This window comes from Rhipicephalus sanguineus, chromosome 4 (assembly GCF_013339695.2).
Source record: "Rhipicephalus sanguineus isolate Rsan-2018 chromosome 4, BIME_Rsan_1.4, whole genome shotgun sequence".
Classification (NCBI taxonomy): domain Eukaryota; kingdom Metazoa; phylum Arthropoda; class Arachnida; order Ixodida; family Ixodidae; genus Rhipicephalus; species Rhipicephalus sanguineus.
Window position 1 is genome coordinate 61,191,628 of NC_051179.1, and position 12,483 is coordinate 61,204,110.

General features: G+C 51.2%; 1 protein-coding gene across 15 annotated transcripts in view; it reads left to right on the top strand.

The window, feature by feature from the left end:
* Positions 1 to 12,483, top strand: part of LOC119390073 (clumping factor A) — a 136,648-nt gene that overhangs the window by 88,708 nt on the left and 35,457 nt on the right. For all 15 annotated transcript variants that reach the window (XM_037657611.2, XM_037657610.2, XM_049414633.1 and 12 more), the window contains one exon: positions 1,183 to 1,230. In XM_037657611.2, coding sequence (XP_037513539.1) covers positions 1,183 to 1,230 — 48 coding nt within the window. The remainder of the gene's footprint in view (positions 1 to 1,182; positions 1,231 to 12,483) is intronic.

The following is a 12,483-nucleotide window of genomic DNA, read 5'->3' on the forward strand; positions in this document are numbered from 1 at the left end:
AGACTTAAAGCAAAGACTAAAAGCAAGGACTTAAAGCAAAGTCTTAAAGCAAAGTCTGAAAGCAAAGTCTTAAAGCAAAGTCTTAAAGCAAAGACTTAAAGCAAAGACTTAAAGATTTTATAAACCTCGCTAGAAATTTCGTCAGGTCCTGGTGTTTTGGACATTGGTAATTCATTTGGCGTGCTCCATATATCATTGAGTGATTGAGCGACTAATAAGCGCACACTCTTCCTGAGTTACATGGGTCACAAGTGACACAAACTGCGTTGCAGGATCATCATTCCGTTTTTTAGAAGAGCCGCTGAACAAAGCTCTGCACCAAGCTCTAAATTTTGACATATGATTTCGTTTCTATTACATACCGATAACCCTCGTAAATAAAAAAAATTGGCGCAGGTTGCACTAGGTCGCGGAATGCTGGGTTACAGCAGAGCTTGTGGGCACACAGCTGGTCCTGGCTTGGCTAGATTTTTTACACTCTCACCTCTTTCTTTTTAGCGTCCTTTGCTATATACTATACATGACTGTGCTAGCCCTCTTTTTTTTCTTTTTTTTTTCTCTGTCTTTCAATCTCTTCCTCTCTTTATTTCTTTCTCGGTCTTTCTATCTTCTTATCTCTTTCTTCATTTTCTTTCTATTTCTGAGTTTCTCTTTCTTTCGCTCTCTCTCTGTACTCTTTCTCCCCTCTTCACCCTCACATCTCTCATCCTCATCCTCAATTTCCTTCCCCCCCCCTCCTATACTATAGTATAGTACACAGGGCTGTGTCATGCCCTGCTAGCAGGCCTGGATAGCCTAGTGGTTACGACGTTCGCCTTTGTATCGTGATTGAGGACGCGATTGAGCGCGTGCCGGTTCATGATGATAATTTTCTATCTACGAAACACGGCAAACGTCAACCATAACAGCTGTGCTGTAAAGCCTGGTAGAAATATGTTTTTTGTAATGCGGTATTCATTGAGTAAGGCTCCACGTGCGCGCTCCTCTAAATGTAAAGGACGATTATTGTATGATCGCAGACGGGCTCTTTCTTAGCTTATTCTATGATGCATCTGAGTGCATAGCTGGCATTAGCAATATCGTCTGTATAAGGACCAGGCACCTCACGCTCAATTTCATATAGGTTATGAAGATATTTAGTAACATATTTTGTTCTACTTTTCTATAAAAAAACCCTTACAGAGTCCAACACAACCGAAGACGGTAACAGTGAGCAAGGTCCTAGCAACGGTAAGTCAGCCTACAAACAACTCATCAGTGCTAAGCGCACGTGAGCTGCAAACACCTCGTCCCTCACAATCAAAGAACTTGCTTTCCAGATTGCCTAGTGAGGTCGGAAATTTGATATAATGTAATCACTAATCTTCGCGATAACAATGCAATGATTACAGAGAGAAATAGGCTCCGCTTTACACGACGATTCACGAGAAAGAAGAGGCACTGAAGCATAACTGCGATTGAGTCGTGTATCAGTATCACCTTGAGCATGTGTATAGCAGAGCAAAACTATTCATCATTCCTGAGTCAATATGTTCTTAATTTCAAGTATCTGTGAGCGTACCTCAGCAGTCCTATCACGGCGGCTAAACCGAGTACGATCCTTTGGTTTGTATACCCAACTGAAGTAGCCACAAACACAACGTTGCGGTCAGAATATATATCCAAAAAGCCAAGCTTTCAGAAAGATTAGTATGACGTGGTGCATCATTAAAGGCATATTAAAGGCCTTTATTAGGCGCCACGGCAAACCATACCACATAAAACCACGATTCATAGACTCACGCTTCCAGAATATTGTCACGTGGTTGTGACCGGGAAAAAACTGCAGCAAGACTGGGAAATACGGAACTCTTTATTGCGGCGAACTTGTGCCCCGGAAAATCAAAATTCAAGGTACCAGGAATTCACGCTCTACAGTGATAGCGGCGAGAACAGTCGGCAGACGTTGAAAGTCTAATCATCGGTGGAACGCGTCGACATTTATATATTAGTCATAGAACCTTCCGGCGTTATCGCTCGCGCTCGCGTAAGCTCTCGAATATACTTGACTATTCGCGGCCTGTGCGTATTCTTAAAAGAATGATCTGAAACAATCGCGAAGCTTCCGAAACATTGCGGCGCGTTATGCGCCGAGCGCTGCTAACATTTTTGTGGGTGAAACCCGAATGCATCAAAATAAAGCAATGAACGCGCGTGGCCGTTCAACCGATGAGCGAAGCTCCTTAGAAATGGGACGTAAACGACTATGCGATTGATCTCGCTGCTGGCTTTCATGAAGGCGGTAGTGTAGGGAGCGGCGATGCGATGGGGTCACATTCAAGTACATCTGCGGTAAGCTGAGTTCCTCGGCAAACTCGTCGAATAGATTCGACTCGGGCGCCCTGCCTTCGCTCGGGACCATTGTTACGGCACGCTCTTGATCTGGTAAAGCATTCGGTCGTACACGATCGTGCGCTGCAAGCATTTCTGGAGTGACCAGGCTTGTTTGGGATCGTCCACGTCATACACTGCCGGTGCGCGCTCGACCATCCCGTGTTCTTCGTCGATTTTTTCTCCGTCGACGTCGTCACGGAACACGCCGAGCCTCTCCCAGTCAATCTGGACGTTGGTGTACAGGTAGAGCGGCGTGTTCGCTAGGTGTTTGAACCACGGGTAAATCATGTTGCGACTCACCACGTCCTGCCAGGAGATTCGAGTGGAAGTAGGAAACTGCTTAATGTTCACGTACATGCCCACGTCGTTGGACAGGCTACGCGGCAAGTCACAACACATCTTTTGCACGTCCGCCGGCACGTTGATGCACTGTCCCTTGACGCCGTACTGTCCCGTGAGCATGGTCAGGCGGCACACGTACAAGAAAGGGATCCGAGGCGAGATTAGCCTTTCCTCAACGAGATTCAGTCTCGGCAAGTGATGTGGTTTCGGCGAGTAGTAGAACCCGTTCGTCACGCTAAACGGCAGCACGTTGCCCCGCACAGGCGATCCCTTGTACGTCCCGCACACTTCAAACTCGGCGTGGTCGTCGGCACTTGGAAACGCTTCCTTGAGCACTCCGACTGCGAGTTCACGTTTTGCCTCGTTGCGAATATCCCTGATGCGGGACAGATTGTTCTTGAACCAGAGTCTATCGCATACGGGGCAAGCGTGTCCGAAAGTGCACTCGGTAATCTCGCGTGTGAAACGGCTGTCGGCACCGATGTTGAAGCGCGGTGGTCTACTTCGTCGTTTTACAGCACGTTCTCGATCCGCCTGCATTTCTTGGACAACGGCCTGTGTCTTGTTTGCTGAAAGCCCGGCGTGCCGCATTCTGCGCTCGAACGACTCCCGTTCGCGCGGGCTTTCGTTACCCGCACGCTGAGCACGACGACGAGCGCTTTGTGCGTGCGATTCCCGAAGTGCCTTGCGAACGCGTGCTTCTTTTGCGCGTACGGTGGCATTATCTTGGCGGCGTCGGAGCATAGATTCGGCCGCTCTAGCACGTAGGGCAGGATCCTGTCGGCGTAGCCGTTGTAGCTCCGCTCGTCGTGCTTTAAGCGCAGGATCCTGCTGCCGGGCTCGTCATGCTGCCGCTGCTTTGGCTTTGCGTTCCGCATCCTTGCCAAGCTGCTTATCGTCTTCATCATCTTCACGTTTACGTTTCTCAGGACGACTATCCGCATTCTGTGAGCAGCCTTAACTAATGGTGGTGGTGGTGGTGGTGGTGGTGGTGGGGATGTTGCAGCAGGCGGGGTTAGCCTGGCCTGCATGGCCGGCAATTGTTCCGCCTGAGCATCTCCTGAATTGAAAGTGTCTGTCACCACGTGTTGGACAGCCCAGTGTCTCGCAGGAAGACCAGCAAAATTCCTTGTGCGTTCCTCCTCGTTGCCGCGGGCGCTACAGGAAAAATGATCTCTTCAACTGCCTGGTGCCTATGACAACGTTTTGCGAGGTGCGGACCATCGCTGCTCTTTCCACATCAAACTGCGGGCAATGCCAAATAAAATGTTCAGTATCCCCGATGTCACTGCAGAAGTCACAAAACGGGGAAGCGTATTGCCCAGTCTTGAATGACCAACCCGGGGTGTATGCGGAGCCGGTTCTTATGCGGTACAACAGCGTCGCTTGTTCATGAGAAAGTCCATGGATTACACATGCTTAGCGTGGAAACTTGCAGATCGCCTTGAAATGATTGCGTGTCGCATCTTTGTTGATCTGGAAAGTCTTAGGAGTTCTTACTTTTGGAACAGATGTCCGCGCTTCGAGCGAAGGGCATCAGCCTTTTCATTGCCTTCAGTGCCAACGTGGGATGGGATCCACTGAAACTTTATATTAAAGCTCTTGCCAATTAAGCGTTTATTGAGCGCCAGAGATTGCCTGGTGAACTTTTCTTGAGGTAGGCCACGATGCAGTCTTTGTAGCGCCGACTTGGAGTCCGTCAGCACTATACATCTCGTGCAGAAAAGGACCGCAATTTTCGCAAAGCCGCGGTGATTGCAGCCCTTTCTACCGTTGTGGACGAGACCACGCGATCCAGGCGGCCCGCCCATGACACGCCAAGGCAGGTATGGTATGCTCTTCCCGGGAGTGAGACGGAAGTCAACACGTCTGTCGCTGAATATTCGAGGCCACTCAATTCGTTGTGCAACAAGTGTCCGTTTCCTAGGCGTTACCATAGACAATAAGCTACTATGGCGGCATGCGGTTGATGGTATAGTCACTGCGTCAGTGCAACGGATCAACGCTCTTCGTCGCATGGCAGGGGTACATTGGGGCAACAATCCTATGTCCATGCTTAAATTGAATGCTGCGCTCATAGCAAGCCGCATTCTTTATCAGCTGCCGCTGATATCACCATCACCAAGCCAGTTCGAACGCTTAGAGGTAGTGCACAAAAAGGGTCTTCGCTTGGCGATGGGAGTTCCTCAGGCGGCTTCAAACAAGAAGGTCACCAATGAAGCCGAGCCTCTTCCGCTCCACCTTTTGGCGTCTCAGGCCTTATTGACGCAGCTGTCAAGACTGGGAGAGACCTTCGCAGGCACGACGCTTCTCCGGCGGCTAGGAGCAAGATCTGGCTCACATTTCAACGCGGCGCCGAACACATTTCGATATTTAGGCTTGAAATTGCCTACACGGCGCCCTATGGACCCGCCATGGTCTTTTGTGGATGTTGCCTGTAACTTCAGTGTACCCAAGCTGCCAGCGAAACGCACCATTCCAGTCGCGGAAGTAAAGTTTCTTGTGCTGGACCACTTAAGCACCATGTACCGCGGCCACCTACAAGTGTACACCGACGGATCATTGTGCACACAAACGGATAGCTGCGAAGCAGCCCTAAATAATCTCAAGTGGGTCCCTGTTTTTATATATGTACAAACATGGTTTTCGGCGAATTTTACTGTCGTTTATTAACGCGAACTGTTTTTTGCGCAACGCACACCGAACGCCGTGCGCCTTTTTTTTAGCCGCGCGTGCCGAACGCCGCGCGCTCTCATGGTCTATTTTCGCCGACGCCGGATGGGGAGGGGTTTGCTATTACTTTCTACAAAGCGCCCGTAGTGCCCTACAATTATCGTTGTCATTTCACAATTCGCGATGAAGGTGGTGAAAGTGAACACGACCATTATACATTATAACCAGTTCTGCACAGAGCTTATTTCTTTTAACCTCGAATTTCTGGTGGGCTAGAACTAAACCGCTCAAGGCCTAAACATTTTCGCTTAAATCACCGGCCACTGCAACCCAAAGCGATGCTTTATAGAAAGGAGCTTCAACGGAGACGGCGGTGTGCGGGCCTAACGAGCTTCGCTCCTAAAAAAAATGGAACGCATCTCCACGAAGTGAATGATGACGAGTGGGCGAAGCTAGGTCCTAAGGTCCATAATGTCTACGTTGTAGACGCCGACTAGTATAAAGGGTTTGTGCCTGTAGGAGTTTTATATTGTTCTATCACAATTATGGTTGATATTAGTGTACTGTTCAACCTTTTTTTTGTGTATCACATATTTTACCTGAGCGTTGCCCCATATAATGTAAATTGAGTGACATGAAAGTGACGTAAAGAGTCGACGACAAATCTCGGTCAGGAGACTGAGGGGAGACGCGAAGTAGAGCGGACGTGCGTTCGATGGGCTCCGTCGACTACGGCCGCTCGAGCACCAGTTCGTTTCGTCGGTTTGTTGGACTCTAGCCCCAAGGTCAGGCCTTGACGAACAGACACGAGGATATCGTCATTTTCGAGGTGGGTCCTCGTTTTTCTCGTCTTCTGGGTCTTCGAAGTGTGCGACGCGCCGCATGGTGAGCTCAGCCTAACCCTACCGCCCGGCCTATCGGCGAGCAGCCACCGTCGGCGGCTACGCCCGGAGACTGCGTTAGCCATGATGGAGACCGTGGAAGGTACGGACATCGATCCGGAAGAATTTAACGTGCCGGGACAGTGGTACGTTAGCAAAAAAAAGGGGAAAGCGGCCCCCCTAGAGAACGAGGCACGCCAAATGGAACGCCAGGCGGAACGCGAGGCGGAACGCCACATCGAGCGGAAGCGCGCCGCTGACAAACGCGCAGGGAGAAAGATAGCGGCGAAGTCGGTTGAAAGGCAAACTGCCCGAATTCCAGACGGTGCCGAAAAGATCATCATGAGACCTCGCGGTGGCCTCGTACGTCTGCTGAAATATAGAAGTGCTTATCTGGCTGACGCAATACTCTGCGCGGCGGGCGTCAGCCTAGACGCGGCTGGAGAGGACGTCTTCTCGATGAACTCGAAACAGCATACCATTCTCGTCGCCACCATCAACGCAGAAAGGAAGAGAAAATACGCCGACTTGAAGCTCCTCATGTTCGAAGGGGAAAAGATCGAAGTGACTACGTACGTCGCTATGCCGGAGGACTGCGGAAAAGGCGTCGTGCATGAAGTCCCTTTGACGTACTCCGACGCCGATATCTTGCAGCGGCTGCGAACCTACGGGAATCCTCCAGTCCTGGGAGTAAGAAGACTTGGAAAAACATCGAGAACAGTTCTGATATTGTTTGAAGACAAAGAGGTGCCACGATGGGTGCGACTCACACCCATGGCGCAACGCTGCGTAATTTACCGCAAGAAATACGAAGTTTGCATCGCCTGCGGACGGCTCGGACACCGCGATGACGTCTGCCCGGACCCCGCGAAAGTGAAATGTCGTGGCTGTGGCATGGAGCAACCGCCACAAGGCCATTCATGTGAGCCCAAGTGCCAACTGTGCGGGAAAGGACACTCGCTCGGTGACAGAAAATGCAGAGAACTTTACCGCGTCCCCTACGAGGTGAAGAAAAAGCAGTGGGAACGTAAGATCAACATGCGACAACAGCAGCAGCTTCAGAAACAGCAGCCAGCTGGGGAGACCGCTGAAGGGACTCCCCGGGGTCGTTCTAAGGAGTGGCGCGACCACGAAGACTTTCGTGCCACAACGGACTCCTTCCCGAGGCTGGAGGAGACCACGGAGCAGCAGCATGACCGCTCGAGCTCCCACACGCGGGGCCGCTCTGGATCCCGACCCAGGGAGAGATCGAGCTCCAGAGACCCGGCGCAACCGTGGCCAAGGAAGCGGAGCCAAAGCAAGGACCAAAACAGTGTAAGCTTTGGCAAAAGTGTAAGCAAATGATAAGCAGGCCGAGGAGATCGATAAATTACGGAAAGAGGTTGGGGCGCTTAAAGAGGTGATCGAAAAGCTCACTCAGGAGCTTCATAGACCAAAACTGCAGGCGCACACGGGCTCCCCCTCCCCCCAAAATGTGCAACCCAAATTGGTATCTAAACCCATCCCCCCGGCCCCTGCGGCTGCACATCCTTCGCAACCTGCAGCACCGGAGGAGGAAAAGATGATCGTAGAATCAGCTAGACCACCCCCAATGAAACGCAAAGGGGAAGACGTTGATCCGTTGGTGGCACTAGAGAAACGATTAGAAGCCAAAATCGATGCTAAATTCGATTCTTTCATGGCCCAAATTATGGGAGCAATACAACAGACTCAAAGTCAGATTCACGGCCTTACCGGCGAAGCACAAAAGCACAGGGCAGAATTAGTTGCCATCGGAGAATGGCACTTAAAAGCGGAGGAAAATTTTGACCAGCTCCAACATGGCCAGAGGCGCACCAAGTGAGTCGTTGATCTGGCAGTGGAACTGTCGCGGCTTCCAACGCAGGCGAGCGTTAGTGCAACAACACTTGACGCTATTACGCGTAGATGAGAAACCGCTAGCTATAGCCCTACAGGAGTCGGGCAAGGCAGCAAAACTTTCGGGATATCAAGCGTTTTCCAGTGACAAGGGAGATAAATCTCGCGTCACAACGTTGATTAAGCGGAACATTGCGGCGATCGAGCACGAAGTCAACTCGAGAGAAATTGAGGCAGTACTCTTAGAAATTCTTACGGGCCGGAAAGATGAACCGAGCGTATTCCTCTTAAATTTATACAGTACACCGCGGCAGAGAAAGGTGAGATTCAGGGCCCTGTTTCGCAAAGCGATTGAGGCAGTCGGGACGAACCCCTTGTTAATAGTGGGTGATTTTAATGCAGCGCACCCGGAATGGGGCTACTCTAAACAGGATCCAAAAGGCAGGCAGCTATGGGAGGACGCGCATGAGCTCGGCCTCACCCTACACACGGACCCTAGTAGTCCGTCAAGGGTGGGTAACAGCGTGTGCGCCGACACCTCCCCTGACCTGACCTTCTCCAAGAATGTGACAGATCTGAAATGGACAAATTCGGAGTGCAATTTCGGTAGTGATCATTTCATTTTGGCCTTGATTCTTAAAAAGGGGGTGAAGACGCGTCGCGCGCGTCAACCGAGGATCACGGACTGGGAGTTATTTAGAGATAAGAGAGATCAGTCTGCCACAGATCAGATCGAAAACATAGATAAGTGGACAAAGACCCTCGAGCGTCACGTTGAAGAGGCAACTAAGACGCTTGACGGAGACGATGCCCCTGAAATAGCCGATAGCAAACTCCTTCACATGTGGGAGGCGAAGCGTTGTATGGAGCGCAAACTAAAGCAACAAAAATGGAACCGTAATCTTAGAAGGAGGATTGCCAGACATAACAAAAATATTGAAAATTATGCGATCAAATTATGCGAACAGAATTGGTGCAGCAGATGCGATGAGATGGAGGGGGGCATGAGCCTTGCCAAAACGTGGGGTCTGTTGAGACACCTGTTAGACCCGACCAACTCGAAAACCCAATCGGGAATTAGACTGTCAAAAGCCAGGCACGCGTTTGAAGGAACAGACGCGGAATTTATGAACAAGCTAACCGCCCTGTACATTGGTGATACTCGCAGTACCGCCCTCCCGGAATATAACGGGGCTCCCAATGAGGAGCTCGACGCACTCGTCACGGAGGCGGAGGTTAGGGCTGAAATATTGGGACTAAAGACGAAATCCGCCCCGGGACCTGACGGGATAACGAATAAAATTTTAAGAAACCTCGACGACGCTTCCATCAGCGCTCTGACAGAGTACATGCAAGAAATTTGGACTAAAGGCGTGCTACCCAGCCAGTGGAAGTCGGCAACTGTAATCCTAATTCCAAAGCCAGGCAAACCGCCGACAATAGAAAATCTAAGACCTATTTCTCTAACCTCGTGCATAGGGAAACTGATGGAGCGCGTAGTTCAGACCCGACTGACGCACTTCATGGAAGAAAACGACCTGTGGCCGCACGAGATGGTTGGCTTCCGACCGGGCTTGTGCACGCAGGACGTGATGCTCCGACTCAAACACGATATAATCGAATCGCGTTCCAGAGACGCTAAAGTAATTCTTGGCCTGGACTTGACCAAGGCCTTTGATAATGTTACACACGAAGCTATCCTCCGCGGTCTTCAAGAAATCGGGATAGGAGCACGAACATACGATTACATTAAGGATTTTTTGTCAGACAGAACTGCCTGCGTAAAGTTCCAAAACATTGAATCGCCACCAATTCACTTAGGGAGCAGGGGTACGCCGCAGGGCTCGGTTCTCTCTCCGTTCCTATTCAATGTGGCGATGCGGGGCCTCCCCGACGCATTAAAAAAACATAGAGGGACTAAAATTCAGTATGTACGCGGATGACATCACCCTCTGGACTAACCAGGGGAGTGATGCAAGCATCGAGGAGCGCCTGCAGGTGGCGGCGGACACTGTCGTAAACTATGCTGCCAGTAGGGGTCTTTCATGCTCTCCGCAAAAATCGGAACTATTCGTCTATAACCCAAAGTCACTGCGTTGCAAGCACAGCTCGGAATTTGATATTAAAGTAGAGGGGAAACCCATCCCAAAAGTGAACCAAATCAGAATCTTAGGACTATTCATTCAAGAGAATGGACATAATGATGGGATAATAAAAAAACTGGAGGGATTTGCCACGCAAGCCCTTGGATTATTTAGAAGGGTTGCGCTGAAAGGTCGTGGCCTGAAGGAAAGAAGCTTGCTCAAACTAACCCAAGCATACGTATTAAGCCGTGTGAGCTATGCCACGCCTTTCTTGGGCATCAGGTCTGAGGAGAAGAGGAAACTCGACTCGCACATTCGACGGTGCATAAAAAGGGCCTTAGGCTTACCAATCAGCACCTTCACAGAGAAGCTTCTCTCTATGGGAGTGCACAATACTTGGGACGAAATAGCGGAGGCTGTTAGAATTTCACAGCTCGATCGCCTAAGCCGAACGACCACAGGCAGAGCTATCCTCGATATGGTAGGCCTTCAAACCGATAGGGGACCACGAGGCAAATCAAACATCCCGAAAGACTGCCGAGAAAATCTAATTATTTCCCCCCTCCCTCGAAACATGCATCCCATATTCCACGCAGAGAGGAGGGAAAAGAGAGCGCAAACTCTAATCAAACGCTTTGGACCAATGGACCACAAGTTGGCTGCGTACGTGGACGCGGCAAGTGGCATGTCGGGCGCGGCGGTCGCCTCGGTGGTTGACGGCCAAGGTGCCCCCGTATCGGCCGCCACCATTAGAAGCCGCAACACGGAGACGGCTGAAGAACTTGCAATAGCGCTCGCTTGCGTTGGAACGGAAGCTCATTTTATAATTAGCGATAGCAAAACGGCCATCTGGAATTTTGGAAAAGGTGGGATCTCGCCCGAAGCGGCAAGGGTTCTGTCCGGTAGACGGCTGAACAGAAAAATCAGCCTAATTTGGACCCCAGCACACACGTCCGTTCCTGGCAACGAGGCGGCCCACGAGTTAGCCCGAGCTCTCTACTTCCGGGTGACTGTGGAGCCGCCCGACTGCCAGAACATGGACGAGCGTCTGCAAAGTTACACCGAAATCGTTGAAAATTATCGGCTACTTCGCAGAGTGGTGCCACCACCGGATAAAAGCCTGAACAATAGGGAGGCAGTCGCATGGCGGCGCCTGCAAGCTGGCAGTTTTGTAAACCCGGTCTGGGCATATCATGTTCAGAAAGATGATAGGCCAAACGATAGGTGCAAGCACTGTGGGGCGAGAGGGACCCTCGACCACATAATCTGGGAGTGTGGTAGCTCCCCAGGGGCTAAGTCAAATATCAATTGTAGAGAGACCTGGGAAGCCCTGCTGCGGAGCGAGGAACCCGCTTCACAGCAACAAGCCATCCGCCTGGCGGAAGAAGCCGCGAGGAGTCAAGACCTCTTCGCCTGCTTCTAATCGCGGAGGTGCCGGCCCCCGTTGTCTAGGCCTGTGTGCCGAGGACGGGGAGTAGGGGGCCTCCTTTTCTGGCGGAACAATAAAGTTGTTATCATCATCATCACAAATCTCGGTCCTTAGGTCCATAATGTGTACGTTGAAGTCGCCGACTAGTATAAAGGGCTTGCGCTTGTAGGAGTTTTATATTGTTCTGTTCCCATTGTGATTGTTGTTCGTCTATTGTGAACCTTTTTTAGATGCGAAAGCATCTTATGCTCGGGGCCATGTCCGCTCTGCTGCGTCCGCACCCATACTGCGCATCAGCCAACTCTCCCCCTCTACTCGCGTGAGCGCGAGGAGGTGGGAGGAGGTGGCGTGAGCGCTGCCTCCGCTTCCTTTCTCCTTTCCCGTTTCTCTCTATCCGCCACAGCTGTGCGCTCGTATATAATACGGCGCGCGCTCGCTCCCGTTGCACTCTCCTTCACAACGGCGCTATGGACGCTCGCGAAGCTGAACGTAAACGGCAACGCCGGCAAGCGTTGCACTCTCCTTCGCAACGGCGCTATGGACGCTCGCGAAGCTGAACGTAAACGGCAACGCCGACAAGGGAATCTCGAATCTGCTAGGCTGCGAAAGCACGCGTTCGCTGTGCTTCCGTCATTCTCTCTCTGTACAACGGTGTGCGAAACGCCATGAACAACGTCAACATCGGCGCTAGTTGCAGCGGCAGCGCCACCGCCGCGGAGCAGAGGAAAGCTCAGGAAGCCGAAAGTAAACGTCAGCGTCGGCAAGCGGTAATTCAAACGCCTCGACAACCACCGTCTTATAAGTCACATAAGAGAAACGGAAACTCGATGCGCAGCCCTCGCGA